The following is a 22602-nucleotide window of genomic DNA, read 5'->3' as shown; positions in this document are numbered from 1 at the left end:
GGGGAGTGGGTGGGGGAGCGTGTGGGAGACTTTTGGGATAGCATTGGAAATGTAATCAAAATAAATACCCAATAAAAATATGGAAAAAAATTTACTCTCATATACAATATAATAATTTTATCAATCTTTCTTTAAATTATTTTTTAGTACTGAGGATTGTCCTTAGACCCTTCTGCATGCTAAGCAAGCACTCTACCATTCAGTCCCACAGAATCATTCATAACAACCATTAAAGGCTCTGAGCATCTAGATTATGAGTAGTAGGGTCACTCCTGACTCTACTGTATGAACATTTTGAGGAGCCATATTTTTTTCTTTGTTTCTTTTAATATGAAGTATGGCTTCCTAGAACTTCTAGTAAAGACAGAAAAAAAAATAACTGCCATTTTATCTAACATTTTTAATTTTTTAAAGTATGTATTTGAGTGTTTTGCTAGCATGTATGTCTGTGTTTTATGCACATGCCTGGCTTCTGCCAGAAGAAGGAATCTGATTTCCTGGAACTGGTGTTACAGATGTCTGTGAGCTGCCATGTGGGTCCTGAGAATTGAACTTGGGTCCTTTGAAAGGAGCCATCTCTTCAGCTCCTATCTGATGTTTTGATATCGCATCTGGGTTTCCCACTGCCCTTTTGTCTTGTTTTTATTGCAAACTCTACCATTGGCTAGACTCACAGACTGGACTTAGCACTCACCAGGAAGTCACATGGGTTCCTCTGGGACAGCAGTGTAGTGTACAGATTTCCCCCAAGCTCTCTCCCATTTCCAAGCCTGCGAACCCTTGCCTAATTTCCTCTTGCTCCAGCTGTCTGGTTTCTTGACACTGGCTGTTGTCTTTGGCACTTGGGACTTGGTCATGGTGATGAGGAATGTCATGGATGGGGGGGACTCTGTGACCAGCCATTCTAGTGGAGATGGCAATTCCTGTGTTGTTTATCTGAGGCCCATAAAAAGGAGAGGAGGGAGGTAAGATGACTTTATGCCAAAAATAAAGTCGAAGTCAGACCTAGAGAGTCCTTGTACAGCTTGAAGTTCATAGAGTTGGTGGCAGAAACAAATAGGGAGACAGGAGTCCAATTCCTAGGTTATCCTGTGCCTGCTTGCTTCAGGGAGTCTGCCAGAGTCTGTAGCTACCCACTAGGCCATTAGCAAGCTGCTAAGTACCACTGAGAGGATGGACTGGGGTAAGAGTTGTGACGGTGGGAAAGTCCAGGAAAGCCTGTGGTGGGTATGTGCTGGCCCAGCTATTAGGGTGTTTGCCTAGTGTGCATAACACCTTGGGTTCTGTCCTCAGCACTGTTTATAAGCCATGCATGATGGTTGCCAAGCTCTAATCCTGAAACTCAGGAAGTAGATACAGAAGGATTGAAAGTTAAAGGAGACTCTGGGCTAATGAGTGCCTGTCTCAGAAAATGCAAAAGGAACAAAAGAAAGAGCTGCCCATCAGGGAACAGTCTTGCTCTTAGCAGGTCCCCAAGACCCCAGGTGCCTGTCACTGCTCATGAGACATCTGGCTGATCCCTTCACATTCCAGTGCTGCCTCATTGCTCATCACTATGCCACCTCTCCTGGTTTGTCTGTTTGTTTGTTTGTTTCCTTGCTGGTTTGCAAAGCACAGGAACTGCAGGTTGGTTTATAAGCACAGAGGCTTGGAGAAGGAGTCCTTTTTTTTTTCTATACAGCCTGGAGGTGAATTGCTCCCTCTTTACGGCTCCTATCAGTCCTGTAGCATTATGCAAGATGCCCCCGGAGCCCTCCCACCTCTTGAAGCCTCAGCAAAAGCCAAGAGTGAAGTGGATTCCAACCTTGATGAGAGTCCACCTCCTCTTCTATGCCACCTCGTCACTCTGAGTTTGGGACCGTGGGCAGGCTCCCTCATCTGCATGGGTGCATCTCAGGCTGAGTGACACGGTAAATGCCAAGACACTTGGCTCACCTGGTAAACTTGGGCAGCCAACCTTTCTTGTTGCTGGTAAATGAAAGTAAAATTACATAATTTCTTATCCTTAGCCCCACCCACCCTTCATAGTTCACGAGGCTTGTAGTGTTGATAATGTAATTTTCACTTTTAGCATGGCTTCCATGTAGGAACACAATGCCAGATGGGCTGTTCCTTGTTTTAGCTGATTCTCGATTCCTAGGGCTAGAATACAGGGTTGAGAGGGTCCTCTTGGTACTTCCTAGACTTCTCTGCTCCTTCCCTCTCTAGTCCTCGGAATGCGGATCAGTCTATCTGTGAAAGTGGCTGCTTGTTGCACTTGTTTCTTGGGACCATGGTTGCCAGCTGTGGTTCATAGTTGTGTCGCTTCTGGTCAAAAGTGCTATTGAGACTATGGGCTGGCTTCTGTTTTGTGGTTGTACCCAGGCCCAGCCTCCCAGCAGAACCTTCCTGCAGATATGGGAAAGCATCTTTGCAGGGCACATGTTATATGGACAGCTGGTTAGTCCAGCCAAAGTCCTCACCCAATGATGGTGTGACAGAAGCCCAGCAGCAGCATCCAAGAGACCCAGGAACTGTGTGGTATTGGTGGATAAAAGTTGAATTCATAGCCAACTTGTCTCTGCTTCAGACTAGACTCTGATAGTGACTCATTTTGTGACTTTGGGCTCCTTGTGGGACTTTAAAACCGTAAGTTTTCTGACCAGGAGACAATGTGGCTGAAACATTACAGGGGATGGATGGATGGATGGAGGATGTGGCAGTTTAGTGGAGACTTGGTAGCTGAACTGTGCTCAGTGCAGGTTGCTTTTGCTGCCACTGAACATTTGTTGAGCTGAGACTCACATCAGCAGGCCTCTATTTGGCAAGGCTGTACACTCCCTAATACAGCATCAGGCTCCTTATACAGAGACCTAACATTCACATCATAGAATCACTAGGGGTTTAACCAAAGTTAGATTGGATTTGTTTCATTAGCCTTCCTCAGTTTCTCTTCTGCATGCTGCTCCCATTAAACCTTTCCTAAGGTGGCCTGAGAACAAGCATATCCCTTCCTGTGATATCCACGGGGTGGCCAGGTCATAGCGCAGAGTCCAGTGGCGGTAGATGTGTAGAGAGGTCAGAATTAGGCTTATTCCTGGCTTACAGATTTGGAATCAAAACCTAATTTCAGAAATACAGAATTTCTGAAATTAGGTTTTCATGAGACATAAAGAGATGCACAGAAGGGAAAGGCTTGGGCTGGAGAGGGGTTTTCAACATGGCTCGAAAGTCACCAGGCTTCACCCCATGGATCAGCATATGGTACGTGGGCTGAGTCTGGCCACTAGCCTGTGCCCTTGGATCCCAGCCAGGCCTTGGGTTACACATTATCTCTGCATGCTTTTAGGCCTGAGCATCAGGGTTTAGTGGTCCATGGGGTGCTGTGGTCGACAGAGCCACAAGTATTGACTGTGTGGTCCATTATAGTTACAGTCTGGTAAACTCTGGGCCTCACTGTAGCAGAATACTCACCAGTGGAAGGAAAGATGTGGATGTTAGGACAGAGAGAGGACTAGCTCAGTCCAGAGTTGGACTTAGACCTCTTGAGTGTTGAACAGTGTCTTAGTCAGGGTTTCTATTCCTGCACAAACATCATGACCAAGAAGCAAGTTGGGGAGGAAAGGGTTTATTCGGCTTACACTTCCATGCTGCTGTTCATCACCAAAGGAAGTCAGGACTGGAACTCANNCAGGTCAGNNAGCAGGAGCTGATNCAGAGGCCATGGAGGGATGTTCTTTACTGGCTTGCCTCCCCTGGCTTGCTCAGCCTNCTCTCTTATAGAACCCAAGACTACCAGCCCAGGGATGGTCCCACCCACATGGGGCCTTTCCCCCTTGATCACTAATTGAGAAAATGCCTTAAGGTTGGATCTCATGGAGGCATTTCCTCAACTGAAGCTCCTTTCTCTGTGATAACTCCAGCTGTGTCAAGTTGACACAAAAATAGCCAGTACAAACAGTATAGAATTCTAGAGGAAAAATGGCTGTCTGAGCAGGGTCCTCAGATTCTGAGGGAGGGAGTGGCCGAGTCATGACTGCAGGAGTACTACACATACTGGTGGTGTTACCCTAAGTGCAGTGATCAGAATTAAAGGACAGCTGATGTGGTGACTGTCAACAAGATCCTCATCACTTCACCTTCCTTCTATCTCACTTTCCTGCTATCAAGTGTGTTCGCAAAGTAAGCATGTGCTTCAGGCCTGTAATTTCAGCTCGTGGGGAGGCTGAAGCAGAAGGGTTGCGACTTCCAGGCTAGCTTGGGTTGCAGAGTGAATTCAAGGTCAACCCAGCAACTTGATGAGATTTTTTAAATTTTAAAGTTTAAGATAGGGTTGGGAATGTTATTGAAAGGCAAAGCCTGGAACACAGAGGCTTTAGTTCCAGATTCAGTTAGTGACCTGATTTCGAGAAATCATCCCACCCACCACTGTGATCTGGTACTGATTGGTGTCTCAATCACAGTATGAACCAGAACTTCAGGCCAGTCCAATGCTCAGCCCTCATCAGAGAAGGTTCTCTAAGTAGATGGTAAGTAGCAAAGAAACCCACAGCTGGTAACATGTAGAGAATAAGGGATTGGGGCATGCTCAGCCCGATATTGGATGTCAGTATCACACCCCTCCCCTCAGGCCTCAGGGATCTATGCTGAACTGGAGGCAGGAAGACTATGAGAACCAGAGGCAGTAGATGACTCCAAGATAACACCGTCCTCGGGACACAGCAAGGCACATGGTACATGTGAATTCATGAGACTAAGGCAGCGTGCATAAAGTCTGCATAAGCTTGAGCCAGACACATCCCAGCAAGAAGATGGAGAAGTGGCCATGAAGTCCCACCCCTCCCCATGAAGCAGTAGGGATTTGATTGCTATTAGGTGAGGAAAGTCACTTTTGGCCACACTCCAGGGCAGGTCTCACATCCAGAAGTCAGCCAGCACAAACGGGACCCCATGTTTTGTTTTTGCTTTTGCTTTTTAAAAAAGAAGGAGAACATGAAGTTTGGTGTGTGTGTTGGGGGAAGTGGTGGTTAAGGATGTGGGGAAGAAAGAATCTGATCAAAATATATGTAGGAATTCATCAAAGAATAAATAAAAATGTTATTTTAAAAAGAGCTGGAGAATAATTGGGGAAGCCACCTGATACCAAATTCTGGCCTCTAGCCAGTGAGTCCCGAGGATCTACCAGTCTCTCCCCCACCCCGACCCTCCCCATAGTGTGGGCTTACAGACCTGCCAGCACATCTGACTTTACATGGGCTCCGGGTATCTGAAATCCGGTCCTCCTCATGCTTGAGCAACAGGCACTTCACTTACTGACTTGTCTCCCTAGCCCAACTACTCTCCTTTTTAAGTTCTTGCTAGACTTTATGTTGCCTTTCCCTTTTTCTATGGAATGATTAAGCTCCTTCCCAAAGGCTGACAACATGGAGGTTCGACTCAGCGATGAGAAATGCTTGAGTCACTTCTCTCTGATGGGGATGAGCCGAAGGCATTGTTCCTTTTGACAATAGAGTAGATTTCAGATTTTAAATTAGGAAGAGACACTCAGGAGAGCAGATCTACACGGACAGTTTTGGAATTCAGTAATCATGTGTGGTCACCCCTCTTCAGTTGAATTAAGAAGACAAGTTATAGACCATCTATTCTGAATTACCACGATGGTCACAGTGGCCACAATGCTTCTTTTATTAAAATCTCTGTAGTTTATAATACCTCGTTACACTTTTTTTTCTTTTTTTATTAGATATTTTCATTTACATTTCAAATGCTATCCCCATTCCTAGTTTCCTCTCCGAAAAATCCCCTATACCCTCTCCCTGCCCTGCTCCCCAACCCACCCACTCCTGCTTCCTGGCCCTGGCATTCCCCTGTACTGGGGCATGTAATCTTTGCAAGACCAAGGGCCTCTCCTCCCATTGATGGCCGACTAGGCCATCCTCTGCTATATATGCAACTAGAGACACAAGCTCTGGGGCGGTGGGGTGGGGAGTACTGGTTACTTCATATTGTTCCTCCTAAAGGGTTGCAGACCTCTTTAGCTCCTTGGGTACTTTCTCTAGCTCCTTCATTGGGGGCCCTGTGTTCCATCCAATAAATGATTGTGAGCATCCACTTCTGTATTTGCCAGGCACTGGCATAGCCTCACAGGAGAGAGCTATGTCAGGGTCCTGTCAGCAAAATCTTGCTGGCATATGCAATAGTGTCTGAGTTTGATGGTTGTTTATGGGATAGATGCCCAAGTGGGGCAGTCTCTGGATGGTCCTTCCTTCTGTCTCAGCTCCGAACTTTGTCTCTGTAACTCCTTCCATGGGTATTTTGTTCCCTATTCTAGGAAGGAACAAAGTATCCACACTTTCGTCTTCCTTCTTGAGTTTCATGTGTTTTGCAAATTGTATCTTGGGTATTCTAAGTTTCTGGGCTAATATTCACTTATCAGTGGGTGAACATCATGTGTTAAACTTTCCTAAAGGTAGGTGTGTGTGTGTGCATGTGTGTGTGTGTGTTTTCTGGCTGAAGAGACTATTCTATTAGTAAATTGCTTACTAGGTGAGCATGAGAATCTGAGTTCAAACCCCAGTGCTCATGTGAAAGGCTGGGCATAGGGGTACATCAATGCCTGGAATCCTGGTGCTATAGATGAGGAGATAAGCGGCCAGTCTAGCCTAGCTGATTTGGTGAGTCCCAGATCCCAGTAAGAGACCCTGTCTCAAAACATAAGGTGGATAGTGCCTGAGGAATGATGCTTGAGGTTGACCTCTGCCCAGTACACACACACACACACACACACATACACAGACACAAGCACACACACACACACACACACACACAGAGAGAGAGAGAGAGAGAGAGAGAGAGAGAGAGAGAAAGAGAAAGAGANAGAGAGAGAGAATGTCCACCTATATAAACACATTAGCACACTTAGCACACATAAATACAGGAATGAATAAATAAAAGGTCTCTGTTGGGAATCTTGCTGATGTTTTCCTGTGGCCATTCTGGGCCTGGTGCAGCCCTCCCAACCTCCTTAGGTAACAGCTTCGGTTAGCATATTGGCGCTCATCTAATGCTTAAGCCTGTAAATGCAGCCTATACTGTGCATCCCTGCATGCCTTGCAGTTTTTACATCATACGCTCTGCAGCTCTTTCCACTCAAATGCATGCAGCTTTCCTGCTCTTTCCGCAGTCTCCCACCTTGAGGAGCTCCGGTTCATGTCACGAGCCTTCTCTTTGTGTGGCTTCCAGTCTTGCATTGCAAGCGGGGCCATGGTGACTGACTAACTTTGGCTGGGTGCTGAGAAATTAGATTATTGGGTCAGTGAGTCAATTATGCAGTTTGGGCAGATATTGACACGCTCCCGGGTTCATGAACCGTGTTATTTTGAACCATTCTCAGTGAGGTGTTCCAGAAACTTAGAACCTCACTGCCCAGGCATTTGGAGTTTTCCTTTGCTCATTGGGAACAGCATCTTCCAGCTGTTTGATTTCCTGTACACATCATGTTGTTCTGTCAGCAGCATCTTTTAAGTCATTGCTGTTTATTTGATGATTTACTCTCTGCTGTTTGTTTCTGTGAGACAGTCATGCTCTGAAGCTCCTCCTGTCCTGGACTCTCTGAGTCGCCCAGGCTGCCCTCAAGCTTCAGGCAGCCCTCCTGAGTCCCCAACCCCCAACTGAAAATTAGCATGCTAGAAGCACCCCATGCCTAGCTTTTTAGTTAGTGATTTTTGAAGCCCTGGAGGGATTAAACATGAACCTATTTTTTTTCTGTGTTCAGTTTTGCATTGTTTTTATGTTTGAAACGTCTATTGGCTTTGCAGTTATTGAAATTCATTTTTATAAAGGAATACTGGAGGAAGAAAAATAGTCTCTCCTCATTTTTACTCAGATGACGGCTTCCTTTGGTGACCGTGCCCCCTCTGTAGTAAACCCACAGTGAGAGTGGTGTGGACTTTGAAATTTTCACCTCAAAACCTTGGCTCCTGTTCCCTTCCTCGGTATGGTACGTGCCTCCTTTCTCTGCCTTACCAATCCCTTTAACAGGCACCTCACACACAGAGGTTCCTAACATCACAGGGAATGCCATGAGGAACATCCTCCCACTGCTGATGTGTAGATGACTTCCATGAATGGGAGTAACTTAATCACAACATGGAAACATTTCTAAGCCCCTGCAGTATGTCCCCCTGCCTAGCAAACGTGACATTTCACTGACTTTCACTATCACCCACGTTTGTTTAATAGCATCTCTGAGCTCTTAACCATGTCATTGCAACTTAGCAAGTGATTTTACTCAAAGAAGCCTGAGTCTAGGAGGAAGCTCAGAGCTCAGGTCCTGCACCAAGTGCCCAGAGTTGGCCCAGAGCCCAGAGCCAGGCTGATAGTTCTTAGGAAGCCAGGATTGGCTCTTCCCCACGCAGGGTCATCCCACCAAAGTGCAGATGACAGGACATGATTTTTATAAACATCTCAGTGTGCATGGATCCTAATGCCACCCAACCTATGCCTGCTCTGTTGAATGAGCATTTTCTGTTTCTTAGAGAAGAGCAGTAGGGTGTCACACGAGTGTTACAGACTAGTTCTTACTCTGTGCTACTGCTGAGGTAGATTGCTAGGGCACAGTAGTGACAAAGTAGACAAGCCATGTTCAAATCACTGTGCTCTTGAAGTGCCTGATTCTGGATTCTCTGCAAAGAGAATCCATAAGCACTGAACACTGAGAGCTGGAGGGAGCAAGTCCAGTAGTCACTAGGATGGAAAGATGAAATGCTGTCCCTGTCATCATGAAGCTGTTTGGACACTCCTGGGAAGTGCATCCCAGCCTTCCATACCCCGTCACCTTTGCATAGGGTTCAGCAGCAGACTACTAGGAAAAGGAAGTCTGTCATTCAGTGTAGTCCTGGGGACAGGGGACTATTCTGCAGTGTCAAGAACCTTGTCGGTGGCCTTCAAATGTCAGAGGCCCAAGATAGCTATGAGTTAGGAAGATAGTGGCTGGACAGAGTGACTTTGTTATTTTGTAGGCTGCCATTCTGCATCAGTGGAGCTCAGGTGACCAAATAACCTGGGTCCTCAGGAGTTCCTGATCCCAGTAGACCCATTATCGTTTCTCCAACTGTGTCCTCTCCCCAGGTGGGACCTCCAAGCATAGGGGCATCTTGCCATTGTTGTAGTAATATTAACTTCAGGTTGAAGTCAGGCTGTAAATAAGCTCCTTTTCTAGACTCTTGTTAAGTGGATATCCCCAAAAGACATGCATCTGGCCTTGGGGACTGCACCCAGGTTGTCTTCGGGTTTTCTTGGGAATAATTGGAAATCTGCATCTCTGTTTCGCTTAAGGAGAAGTTGCATCAGTTCATCTGGTTGGATTCAGTTCCCACCAGGTTGGGGCTGCACACAACTGGCTCTGCCGTCTGAGTCCTGACCATCAGTCTGGGTTTTACTTCTCTGTGGATATTCTCACCCAATTCAAGCTCTCTCTCTGCGCCTGTGGGGACTGTCACCATGTCAGAACTCATTCTAAGTAAGTTTTGAAGAATAAAATTTTACAGAGTATTTTTTTCCCAAAATGAAGTGTTGTCTTCTAGGAAAAAGAGCAACACCAGAGGTCTGGGGTATTGCTGTGTTGTGACTCTCTGTTGTGACTTTTCTACCTCATGAGCTCATCTGGACTTGAAGTCTCCTCTGCCAGGTTCCAGGGGTAGAGGAATTAGAGCAGCCCTGGTGTTCCCTGAGTGTCCAGCGGCAGTCAGGATCCAACAGTGAAGGCACTGAGGAGTTGGGAAGAGACATCTGCTGAGCCCCTGAACCACAACAGGAGCAGCTCAGCTTCACCTGTTGTCTTTCCTGTCTAGGGATGGACTGATCATCCAGCTCTCCTCATGGAGAGGCAGGGATTTCAAATCAACTACTAGGCCCCCCGCCCTGAACATATGTGTTAGGACAGATGTTCTCTGGGATTGGCTGTGAAGACAGGCTAAGGATTGCTGTTAGTGTGGTTGAAGGTGTTGAGCCCTGGATCTGTAAGTCTGGACCACTGTAGATTGATATCAGGAAGCCAAGGCCTCCATGACCAGATTGAGAGCTTTATGATGAAAACCATATTGTTTTCTCAGAGTGAGACTGCAGGTGACCCAGACAAATACCAAGAGCTCATGTGTAAGGACAAGAGAGTCAGTGTTTGTGAAGAGAACCTGGAAAGTCTGTGCAATGGATGGGCTTGCCTTTACTTGGTAGGCAATGATGTTAGGGACATTGGCCTGGAGTCCTGCATTAATAAGTTGTTGGGTAAACTGCTAGTATCATTCTTGAACCTCCACATTTTATCTGTTGAGTGAAGACATTCGTCTGAATTTATCTCTCTTTGGTTTACTCTGTAAACCATGGATTACAAAATGCAAGATGTAATTCAGTGTGAGAGAATACGACAGATAATGCTAAGTGTGCCATGAGATCATATGCAGCATTGTTGGCTAGACACTGGGTACATGGGTGTTGTGAACAAGCCATGTCAGTGATACAGAGCATTGCAGTTATTTACTGTGGATCACTTAGTTTACTAAGCTACACCAGTCTTCTCACCTTCACTTGACTGAGTTCTTGAGGTCTCATTTGGAATCAGTACCATGGCAACCGCAAGCTCTTTGTTTCTTCTGAATCTTATTATCGATAGGTTATCAATCAAATGGTAGATCGCAGGTTACATGTGTGATTACCGAGTGTAACTATCACGTGTAACATGTTACACGTGTGATTATCAAAAATGCCACAATGGAGTGGAGGGTGATGGAAAGATTCAGTGCATGTGAAAAAGAAAAAGAAAAAAAGAAAAAATAAAAACACCACCATCAAAAAAACGGATCCTTGAGATCCAGGCGAAAAGGTATATAGACAGTGTCAATGTGATAGCATTGATGGCAGTGAGAATTGCAGAGCTGAGTCCTGCCTGTCAATCTGCTTCGCAGAGGCTGGAAGAAGTACATGGAAGTAGTCACTGACGGAGCACCAGGGGGGGATATGCCCTACTACAGCCTCTTTGTGTGTGTGTGTGTGTGTGTCTGCCTCACTGTTCTGGCTTTGACAATCTGCTCAGTTAGGTGTGCCCCACATCTGCTGGCTTAGACTACTTGCATAGATAAATGGCATCATATCCCACCATGACAGTTATTCTGCAACTGGAGGGACTCCCAGCTGAAACAGAAGGGATGGGACACACTCTGGTCTATGTTGAATGCAGTGGCTTTGCACAGGGCGTCCTTTCTGATTATCAGTGGTGGAGACCTTGTGCTGGGAATAGGATCCACCCTGCTCACCCAACAATCAGGCATTGCCAAGGGAGCCCAGCCCTGTTGTAGATCTTGCTAACAAAGGAAAAAATGAAACACAGCATGGTATTTTTTTCTTTTTTTCAGAAGTTTTTGTTGTTGTCTAAAAAAAAAAAAAATATGTAATATCAACACCAATTCCACAAGGATCCTTTCTTTTTCAAGGGGGAGGCAAACACAAGCCATTAAATAGGTATCTGGGGTATCAGAGAGTGTCTCTGGGTGAGAGAGGAGGGGCAGGGAGTGATTGGGTTCTGTTTTCAGCAAAGAATCCGGTGCTTAAAGAAATGGGAGATTCAGAAATGTGAGGATTTCTCACATCGCAGGCATAGTGCTGCCGAAGCCACTGCGGCTCTCCGAGCTCACTGCACTTAGTTTTCTTTGTTATCCTTGAGTTTCTTTTTTAATAAAAAGACAGAGAATTAAGAGTTGAGGCCCCATGGAAAAGAATTCCATAGCAGGGCCCAGTTGGCCCTGTTGCTATGATGCTAGGCCTGCTTGTGCGAGGATTTGAATTTGGATCTCTTGGACCAAGTACAGTATGTCTGCAGCCCCTGCATACAGAATTCACGGGATTCATGGGAGCTCAGGGGCCAGCTAGCCTGTCGCTGGTGGCTCGTTTCCTTTCCTTGTCTCTGACCTCTCACCCACTGCCCTTGAGGATTTGAGGCTGGAATTTCCCAACATGTGGAAGTCTCATTCAGGAAACCTCCCCAGTTCCTCCCCAGCAGCCCTGCACCCAAACCAAGCAGGGCGGATCCCTGAAGTAGGGGTGAGCAGATTGTTTGGTTCCGGGCCAGAGGGATAACTATTTTGAGCTTATGTTTTGTTTACTTGGTAATCTTTAAAAATATGTGTATGCTTGTTCCTGTGTGTGTGTGTGTGTGTGTGTGTGTGTGTGCCTGAGAGAGTGACAGAGGCAGAGACATAGAGAGAAATATATGTTGATGTGTATGTGTGTATGTGTACAGACCAGAAGTTGACAATGGATGTCTTCATCTTTTTTGTCGTCGTCGTCGTCGTCATCATCATCATCATCATCATATCTGTTTACATGCACATGCACATGCCATGATGTACCTGTGAAACTCAGAGGACATTTGGAAGTCAGTTCTCTCTTTCTGTCACGGGTTCTAGGTTCAAACTCAGGTTGTCAGGCTTGTCCAGCATGTGCTCTTATCTGCTGAGTCCTCTTGCCATCCAAGTCTACTTTATCTCTTTTTATTATTTATTTTGTGTCTATTGATGTTTTCCCTGCAGGGATGTCTCTGCATCATATGTGTGTAGTGCCCTCAAAGTCCAGAAGTGGGTGTTAGACTCTCTGGGACCAAATAGACAAGGCAGGTCCTGGGGATGGAACCTGGTTCCTCTGGAAGACCAGCCAGTACTCTTAGCTGCTGGACCATAGACTCAGCAGCCTGTATTGCCTAGTTCACATCTGGGCTGCATAACCTGGAGTCTACTCTAAAAGAGTAGCAACCTTCAGAAGAGGGCATAGATGTTCCCAAGTCCTGTTAAGTAACAGTGATGTACCTGACCCCATCCCAGCCTGATGGGTGTGGCCACAGAGTTCTTCCCCAGGCTTCTGGGTTACTGTGGAGCTAAGCTTTGCTCAGGCACCACCCCCACCACCATCTACTCTTTCCAAATGTATCTAGAATAGATCTGCTTGTCATGGGCTCTGATTGTCATTGTACCTGTGGGGTTATTCTCTCCAGTCCCTAAGTCTTACCTGGACTGTCTCCAGTCGGCCAATAGGCAAGGCAGATATCTTCAGGGACAGATTCCCGTATTTACATATAGTCAACACGTATATATAAGTTCAGCTTTTAAGTGCAAGGCGGGTACTCTCAGAGGCACTCCTGCCTCCTCATTGTATGGGCTCTCCTGCAGGTGGTCTGACTTGTCAGAACTGTGTGCAAACTCTTTCAAGAAGATAAGCTCCCCCATCAGTCTGGTTTCTAGCAGTTTTTTCAATAGGAGAGCAGTCTTGTGCCTCTTGGAAGTGTCTCTGCTCCTGCCAGAAGGGTTGTCCTTTAGAGTGCTTAGTAGATGACCATCTTTTACTGCAGAGTGTGTGAGCACAGTTCCATCTTTAGTTTCATTCCAGTTTTATCTTTTATGTTTTAACTTGGCACAGAAGCCGTACAAATCAATGGGATGCCAACATAATATTTAATGACTGTGATGTTCTGGTCAGGGGAAGAATGTTTGTCTCTTCAGCACCATTTCTTGTGGTAAAATGCTTATGATATTCTTGGGGTTGGAAGCATAAAAGCAAACAATTATTTGTGGCTGTGTTTATCATGAATATTCCCCACCTCTGGACCTCATCTGCATAGCCCTGAGCACATGAGTGACAAGGGATGATCAGGTGACATTATAATAGAGACTGTTTTTGCCAAAAGCACCAGCTTTTCCTTTGGACTTGAAATAGCCAATGGATCCCCAATCCCAAAACAAAGCTTGACTACTATGCCTTCATTCTGTGTCTGTCTCATTTGCCCTAACCCTTGGGTCAGATTCTGCAGGAGGCTGCTAATCACTGCCAGTACCCTCCTAAAGCTGGCGATCTTTTCCCAAGGCTGAAGATCTGAAGATGAGAACAACGGGTTTTTCTAGCAGGTTGCCAACTGCCAGTTTTATTTACAACATCCTGTTCCAGACCCCTGGAGTGGTGCCTAGGAGGCTTCATTCCTTGTCTTCACCTTCTAGGAACAGCAGACCTTTGTAGACATCATCACCCTGGTGAGACTGTTCCTCCTGAACATGGTCATCTCCTGGGAGCCAAACAGCACCCCCTGAACCACACACTAAGTAGTTTCTCATGCTGTGACAAAACACCAATTGAACCAACTTAAGGAAGGAAAGGCTTGTTTGGATTCACAATGTGATGGTATCGTCCCGTGGTTCTCAACCTGTGGATAACTGACCCCTTGGGGTCCAAAGACTCTTTCACAGGGGTAGCATATCCTGCTTTGCAATTCATAACAGTTATGAATTAGCAATGAAATTTTTTATGATTGGGGTCACCCCAACGTGAAGCACTGTATTAAAGGCTCACACAGCACATGCAAGGTTCAGTTCCAACATGGTGGGTAAGTTATTGCAGCAGGCATGTGAGGGGCTCAGAATAAATTCTAAATTTTCTGGCAGAGTTGTGTCGGGTAGGCAGATACTACTCTGTAATAAAATAACAGTGAACTTGTTAGGGTCCTCTTTGCCATTTATCTCCCTGCCCTTGGCTTCATAGTGAGATTTGGCAGGGCAGGTTTTTTTGACTAGAAAAGGCAAAGAGTTCCCTTCTATTGTGCCTTGATGGTAGCCACTGGCTTGGTTGGCTTTTGTAATTCTTCATCTTCAATACTGCTTCAAGCTTTCTCGATGCCTAATATCCTTTGCTTAATACTTGATGGAAGTGGAAGCATGCATGTGTGGGTGTAGGAAATAAAGGATAAGGGATTGCTGGGCATGGTGGTATGTAACTATTATCCCAGAGAAATGAGAGATGAAGACAAGCCAAGAGGACCAGGGATTCAGGCTCATTCTTAGCTGTATGGTGAGTCCCAGGCCAGCCAAGGCTGCATGAGATCCTGTCTCAAACACACACACACACACAGAGGGTGGGGAGAGGGGGGTGGTGCTGTGATGGAGGTTGGACTTTCAGGAGGCTTGGAAGATGTGCAATATGGAATAGTGGGTTACAGGTCTAAACTGACCTAGGGGATATACTCATTTGACTCTGGTCTGTGTTAGCAGAGTTTGAACTTTGCAAAGTATACCCTGTACTCATCACCTCTCCCTTTGAGATCTGTTCCTCTCTCTATGAGGAGCTCAGTCACATGATTCCAGGTTGGCCAGAGGCTGAGCATTTCACATCTTTTGAGAAGCTTATGGCTTTGAGAAACCCTGAGCTATCCCCAGCCAGACTATCTTGTTACTCGTGAGATCACTGACTCATGAAGGTGCAGTCTTAGCTCCAGGGCCTCGTGGTGACCAGGTCCCAAAGCTGAGTTAAACGTGAGTTCTTCTGGTCTTCTCAGAGTCTTCTCTCACCCTGACTAACTCTTCTCCCCTCTGCTACCTCCATTCAGTTCTGATTCAATCAAAAGACTGACAAGCTCTACATCCAGAAGTTTCCCAGGCTTGTTGCCCTGGCAGTAGACTTCTGTTTGTACCCTGAAGGAAACAGCTATTGTACTCCATGCTGAGCTGGCTGCAGGCCTGTTCTAGACCATGCTCACAAGCACCAAATTAAAGGAACCACAAAAGCTGCAGATGACAAGAGAAAACATCCCCCTGTACCCCACAAAGGGCTCTCTGTGTAGCTAAGTGTGCCCCACGTCCAGCCACTCCAAGCTTCTCATGGCTGTGCCTGCATTCTATTCTCTATATGCCATTATCTGAAAATAAAGCAGAACAAAGTTGAAGGTGACAGTGTCCCTCACCAGGTCTGAAATCATCCGTCAAGGGGAGTTTATTCCAAAAGACAGAATTGTTGCTGAGGTTGCTTAGTGTGACTGCTTAGGGAGTCTGTAAGCATTTGAGGTTGGAAAATTCTCTCTGGAATCAGAGAGCCCTTCAACATAAAAAAATGTAATAATTTAATGCTTGGTGTCTAAAATGTTGCTCTCTGGTAGCCAAATATAATGTTTATCTGATTACCATAAACTGACATTGATATAATAGGCCCTTTATGTCTTCCTTTACATTTTGTTCATGGATGGGGTTCAGAGTGCTTAGCTGCCCTTGGCCTTCTGTGGGAAGCAAGCCATGATAATAACAATACTGAACATTAAATTTTTTTGTTTCATTTTTTGAGATTATAATATAATTACATCACTTCTCCTTTCCCTGTTGTTCTCCTTGTTCTCTTCAAATTCATGGTCTCTTTTTTCATTAATTGTTGCTACATGTGTGTGTTATATGTATATACATCTTCCTAAGCATAACCCGCTCAGTTTGTTTAATGTTATTTTTACGTATATTTCCGGGGCTGACCATTTGCTATCAGGCAGCCAATTAGTAGGTTCTTCCCTGGGGAAGTTTCTCCTGTTCTCAGAATTCCTTAGTTACAATTGACTGGAGTTCTCTGGGTAGGGTTGAGGCATGATGGGCTTTCCCCTGTGCACTTTGACACATCCGTTGTTGTCCTTGTTGAGCTCATATTTAAGGAGTCCTGTGGGTGAGAATTTATGGGTATAGGTTCCAGTAGTATAGGAAACATTGTCTCACCGCAAACTCTCTGAACTCTGATCTCTGGCTTTTACAGTCTTCTCACTCCCTTTTTTGCAATGGTCTCTGAGCCTTGAGGAGTTGATTTATAGATGTATCTGTTGGGACTGGTCTCTACAACTCTGAATTTTGACTGGCTGTCATTTTATTTTATTTTATTTTATTTTATTTTATTTTATTTTATTTTTTGTAATGGTCTCCATCTGCTACAAAGAGAAGTTTCATTGATGAGTTATGTGGACTACACTTATCTGTATATCTATATAGAGACACATGTTTAGAGTATATATACATTGGGGAATATGTTGGTTTAGTAAAGTAGTGGTTGTAGACTCTCCTCCTAGATCCATGACTTTATTAGCCCTGGGTAGTTGGCTAGGCTTCCTGTGTCAGATGAGATTTTCCTCATGTCGGTTGAATCTTATATCCAATTAGACAGTTGTTGGTTACTGCAGAGTTATGTGTATCACTCCTGGGCCCTTAGGGTTATTGTACCATCTGTGGTGGTTGTTGTTGTGATTCATAGATGTCATAACCGAGAAGATTATTGATTGTTTCTCTCCTGTGGAAGCTTGTGTGGCACCTCCTGGTACCATGAAAGCTAGTCCTTAGGAAGGAGAGACCTCTGGCTCCTGTGTCTGAAGTTCATGGTAACTTCAGTAATAGACACTTGCCTTCTACTTCTGGGGTCAACTAAGGACAGCAGCAATAGTGGAATGTTTTCGAAGTCTCTTGGGCTACCCTTACCAACAACTCAAGAAGGCTTCTCATGCCTGGTGTTAGTGGTTTAATGATTTGTGCTCTTGGAGGGAACATAATCATCAAGGATCAGTAATTTTCATTTAAACTATGTGTAAATATTTATATACACACATGTGTTATAGGGTTTTTTTTTTAGGTAAACAGTGAACTGTTATGATTCTTTATGACATTTTCAGACATTCTACTGGTATTTTACATTCCTCCCATCTTCTGTATTTCTCTCCCTCTCCCCTCGCTAATTATGGCTTCCTGTATTTTCCTTACGTTTGGTTTGTTGAGTATAATTTTTTTAGGCTGTTCATTTGGTGGTATTTCTTTTCCCTTCAATTATTTTGTAGATAATTTTGCTGGGTATATTAGTCTAGGCTGGGCGTCATAGTATTTTAGGACTTGCAAAGTATCTTTTGGCTTTATTGAGAAATCACCTGTTACCGTGATGGGTTTTTCTTTATATGGTACTTGTATTTTTTTCTCTTGTAGCTTTCAATACTGTACTGACTAGTTTACGTCAATTTGACACAAGCTAGAGTCATTAGTGAAAAGGGAGCTTCAATTAAACATGTCTTCATAAGACCACACTACAGGCAAACCTGTAGAACATTTTCTTAATTAGTGATTAATATGGGAGAGCCCAGCCCATTGTGGGTGGTGCTATCCCTGAGCTGGTGGTCCTGGTTCTATAAGAAAGTAGTCTGAGCAAGCCAGGGGGAACAAGCCAGTTTGCAGCACCTTTCCATGGCCTCTGCATCAGCTCCTTCTTCCAAGTTCCTGTCCTGTTTGAGTTTCTGCCCCGACTTTCTTTGATGATGAAAGGTGCTGGGGAAGTATAAGCCAAATCATTTCCTCCCCAAGTTGTGTTTGGTCATGGTGTTTCATCATAGCAACAACAACTCTAACTAGGACAAATATACTTTCTCCCATTCTGTATAAAGTGTTTTAAGTGATATATCATGGGGATTTTCTCCTCTGGTGTTATCCGTTTGGTGTTCTGTGTCCTTTTTGTATCTGTACGGCTGTCTGTGTCTTCCCTTAGTCTAGGAAAGTTTTCTTCTGTGATCTTTTTGAAGATCTGGTCTATGCCATTGACTGAAGATTTTTCTCCCTTATGTATGTATGTATGTCTCTCTCTCTCTCTCTCTCTCTCTCTCTCTAATTTTATATATTCAATGTTTCTTTCTTCTTACTGAATTCCATTCTCAAGATGTCTTTGTCCTATTTATTTTTTAGCTTTGTGGATTTTTTTCCGGGGATGTGGTGTGATTGGAGAGAATGTAGACGTTATATTTCCTTAATTTTATTGAGTTTGTGTCTTTAACCTCCTTGAATTCTTTGATGAGATTTATTATTGTACTTTTAAAATTGTGTATCCTGAGGTTTATCTGGATAATTTCACTGGCTGGGGACAAGCTATAGTGATCCACTCTTTCCAGCCATGTGCCACCATCTCCAATTGGTCTGTTTACATTTTGAATATACAAGTGGATCAGAATTTCTATGGTTTAATCTGCCCTGAAATCACTCTCATAGATGCACTCAGAGGTGTGTTCTCCTAATCTGTGAGTTTCTCAACCTTTGGATCTGAAGCAAGATTAGCCACTCTGAAACTTCTTCAAGATGGTCTGCTGGAGCCTCAGGCTGATGTTGAACATTTCCCCAAAGATGGTCTCAGCAGAATTTCTCCTATGTGTGTCTGTGACTTTGTTTTTGTTTGTTTGATTGTTTTCACCTGTGGGCAACAAGAGCTCTGGAAACAATTTGGACAGCCATGTGGACATTTCTTTCTGTGGTGCTGATGATGTAATTGTGAATCTCTGAGCACTCAAGTGGAGGGGAAGTATGGGGTGAAAAGCTGTGAAGCCACCCTGCCTAGGGTTCTGTGTCTGTGTATCAGTCTATACCCCATCCAGCCCCCTACACATTTCAGTGTTCAGACATGACTGCTGTTCCTGTCCTAGAGTTCCTAATGACTGGCCTGTAATCTCATCTGGACAGGTGTGTATTAAAGGTGTGAACCCCTAGAGCTTCTGTGAAACTCCCTGAAACCTGCTGGCCTTTGAGTGAATGGTCACTGTCCAGCCCCCCCCCCCCCCCCCCGCCCTGCCCCAGCCATGTTACAAGATAGACAAGTAGTAGGCTCCCTCTTTGGTCCTTTGCTCCCTGTCTGCCTGGTCCTCCTATGGCAACATCTTAATTTGGGAATGGGCTTTATGGTGCAAAGCCATATTGCTGAGCTGTCTTCCTATAGGAAGGAATTCATGACCCAATTGATCCCCAACATAGGGCCTTCTTAGATTTATCATACATTACTTATTAGCATGTCGAACCCTTAATGAATGAGGTCATTATGAATTCACTGGGATGCCTGTAAACTTTCTTTAGGTGTTTTTTCAGAGTTTAGTAATATCTTGGGAAAGCTTAGCTTAAAATGTCATCCTTTTCTTTGAGCCTACATTTCTGGGGGGTGAGGAGGCTTTTAAAAATAAAATTCACTAGTGAGACTTAGGTTGGGATTTGTAGGTTTGGATTTAGAGGTAGGAAAATGTCACAGGTAGACCAGAGAATGCCTCAACACACACACACACACACACACGAACATGTACAAACATACACAGAGCTCCTCTGGTGACATACTGGCTCTTTATGCATTCCTCACTAAAACTTTTACTTTGATCAGACTTCCTTTATTTTTACCCAGAATTCCACCTTACCTTTCAAGATCGGTGTCATACATATTTGGATGATTTCAAGAAAATTTCAATCCTGGCAATCTTGAGGATCGTTGTCCAGCATTCTTTAGGACATTCTTGAATCACTATTTGCCTGCTGTTCTTCCCACCATAAGACTGGTGTTGCAGGTTTAAGGAGTAGACCACAGCCTGAAGTTTCAATCTCACCCAGCCTAGTCAAGGGTGCACACTGTCACCCAGCCTGACTACTGTGACACCCACAGTGTGCCTCCACCAGAGACAGTGTGACATCACTCTGGCACCCTCCTCTCTCTGCACCTGGACAGACAGTCCCTGTGTGCAGCCCACCCTAGAGTCTGAGTTGGGCTCCATCTCCCCGGGGGAAGTAGCTACAGAGGCCAGCAGAACTTTCTCACACAAGATATGTGTCTTTTCTCTTTTTTATTTTGAGACAGAGTTTCCCTGTGTAGCCAAGCCTGGTCTGGAAGTCACTGCCCTCCTAACTCTGCTTCCAGAACGCTGGCATTGCTGGTGCAAACTCTTGTGACTAGCTTGAAATTTGTGTCAAGTTCCAGTCAGTTACTTAACTGTTCAGTCTCTTTTGTTTTTTTTTTTGTTTGTTTGTTTGTTTTGTTTTGTTTCTTGATGGGCGCAAGGGCATTGCTTTTGTATTTGGGGGTCACAGTTCATACCCTGCTCAGGGTATTCAGATCTTGGCACAATCTCTCAACTTGTGAATGTCTTTGCACACTGCCAATGAGAGTGGATTGCTTTGAGTATATCCTTGCTCTGTGGGATGTGGGGTTTTCCGTGTTCCTCAAGAACCCTCTTCGACCCTGCTAGAATCAGCCATTTGTCTTGTGCATTCTGGTTCCTTAAACTGGAGCACTTTATTGGACTGATGATCTGGGCATGGCATACATTCTATGCAGAGCCCATGCCTTCTGCGTCCTTGCAGCTGACGTGCAAGGAAGGCACATGTGCACACATACTGACCAGTGTGTGTACCAGCACACTGCTAAGCTGTGTTTTCGATCTGCATCTATAGTATTCTAAGCATGAGTTCCTACTTAAACCTCCAGTGCTATTCTCTTATCCCAGGAGTTCTAGTGTCTTTGCCTCGATTAGATGAGCTTCAGCCTCCTATCCACAGGGGTGTCTGGAAGTCAGTGCAGAGAAACAAGTGATGACTGAGAAGGATTAACAGGTGTCTTGAGTAGTCACAGGCTCGTGGGCTCACATGCAGCAGCCACAGGGGACCGTGGGGTATCCTGATCTGTCATTCCCCATCCCATACCCTTGAGTCAGAGTCTCTTACTAAAGCCAGAGTTCCTCATTTTATGACCAGGAGGGTTACCAGGGAGGCTAAGGTTCCATTTTGGGGTTTTTAGTCTCATTAATAAGATAAATTAGTAATGGACTCAAGAGGAAGTAAAGGACAATGTTATTAGACTTTAAGAAAAGATTCTGGGAAAAGAGACTGAGAGAAAGTATTGTTATTTATGTTAAGCATGGAAAAGAATCAGCTTATTAAGGAAAAAAAGAAACAAGTCAGATGGTGGTGGCACACACCTTTAATCCCAGCTCTTGGGATGCAGAAGGGTGGATCTCTGAGCTCCAGACCAGCCTGGTCTACAGAGCTAGTTCCACGACAGCCAGGACTACACAGAGAAACTGTCTAGAAACCAAGCAAAACACAAAGAAAGAAAAAAAGCACCCCTAAGAATGGGTTTTCCTAGTGAGCAAAGAAAGGTACCCCCTAAGTATCCAGCCTGGTGGCAGTATATTGTCTTTTGTACTCCTCCCCCACCCTTAGTAGGTCAGGCATGCTCTGTTCTTTAGAAGATGCCACTAAAAGGAAGGGCTTCTGCTCTGCAAGCTGGCTTCTTTCACACGTTAGAATTTATGTAGCTGTTTTAGTTCCTGCTTTTCTAACAGAGGCTGGCTGTAAGCCCAAGTGTACCCCAGCATAAATGCTGGGGTTACAGGTGAACACAGCCTTTTACATAGGTGTTGGGGACTCCATTCCCGGGTCCTCACACACATGCTCTTACCCACTGAGCCATCTCCACAGCTCCCATTGTCTCTTCTATCTTTGATTATTATAATTATGGACTACTTGCCCATGGATATCTAGAAGGATGGATCACAACACTGACCATTGCGTAATCTCACTTGAAGGTAAGGAGAAAAAACTGACAGGTATAATAGACTTCAGAATGGTTGAAAATTCCTCTGCATAATTTAGCTCAGTGCCTGGAATCTTGAACCTTTGAGGACCTTGAGTCATGTGGATATGAGTGGGGACTTCAGCATGAAAGGATGCTAACTAGTGTGCAGGCACTGTGGTGAATCCCTGTCTCCTGAAAAGCCCCTGACAACACAGTTGCCTTCTGTGGCTGCATTCCTGAGTTTCTGGTTTAGTAGGTCTGGGTTGGAAATTGCAAACTAACAGATTATATTCGTTACCTGTCTTGGGTTTTTTTGTTTGTTTCTTTGTTTGTTTTGGTTTTTTTGTTTTGTTTTGTTTTGTTTTTTTCGAGACAGGGTTTCTCTGTATAGTCCTGGCTGTCCTGGAACTCACTTTGTAGACCAGGCTGGCCTCGAACTCAGAAATC

General features: G+C 44.8%; 1 protein-coding gene across 6 annotated transcripts in view; it reads left to right on the top strand.

Moving 5' to 3' along the window:
- The window catches only part of Rnf144a (ring finger protein 144A), a 110554-nt gene that overhangs the window by 51771 nt on the left and 36181 nt on the right, over positions 1-22602 (top strand). Inside the window, exon 1 of one of the 6 annotated variants that reach the window (XM_021178951.2) lies at positions 22099-22165. The exons of the other annotated variants lie outside the window; for them this stretch is intronic. Within the exon in view, the coding sequence (XP_021034610.1) occupies positions 22126-22165 (40 nt within the window). The 5' untranslated portion in view covers positions 22099-22125. Of the gene's footprint in view, positions 1-22098; positions 22166-22602 lie in introns of those variants that run through there. 6 annotated transcript variants of the gene reach the window in all.

The sequence above is a fragment of the Mus caroli genome, chromosome 12 (genome assembly GCF_900094665.2).
Source record: "Mus caroli chromosome 12, CAROLI_EIJ_v1.1, whole genome shotgun sequence".
NCBI lineage: Eukaryota > Metazoa > Chordata > Mammalia > Rodentia > Muridae > Mus > Mus caroli.
Note: the sequence above shows the minus strand (reverse complement) of the source record. Positions and strands in the feature narration are given on the sequence as shown.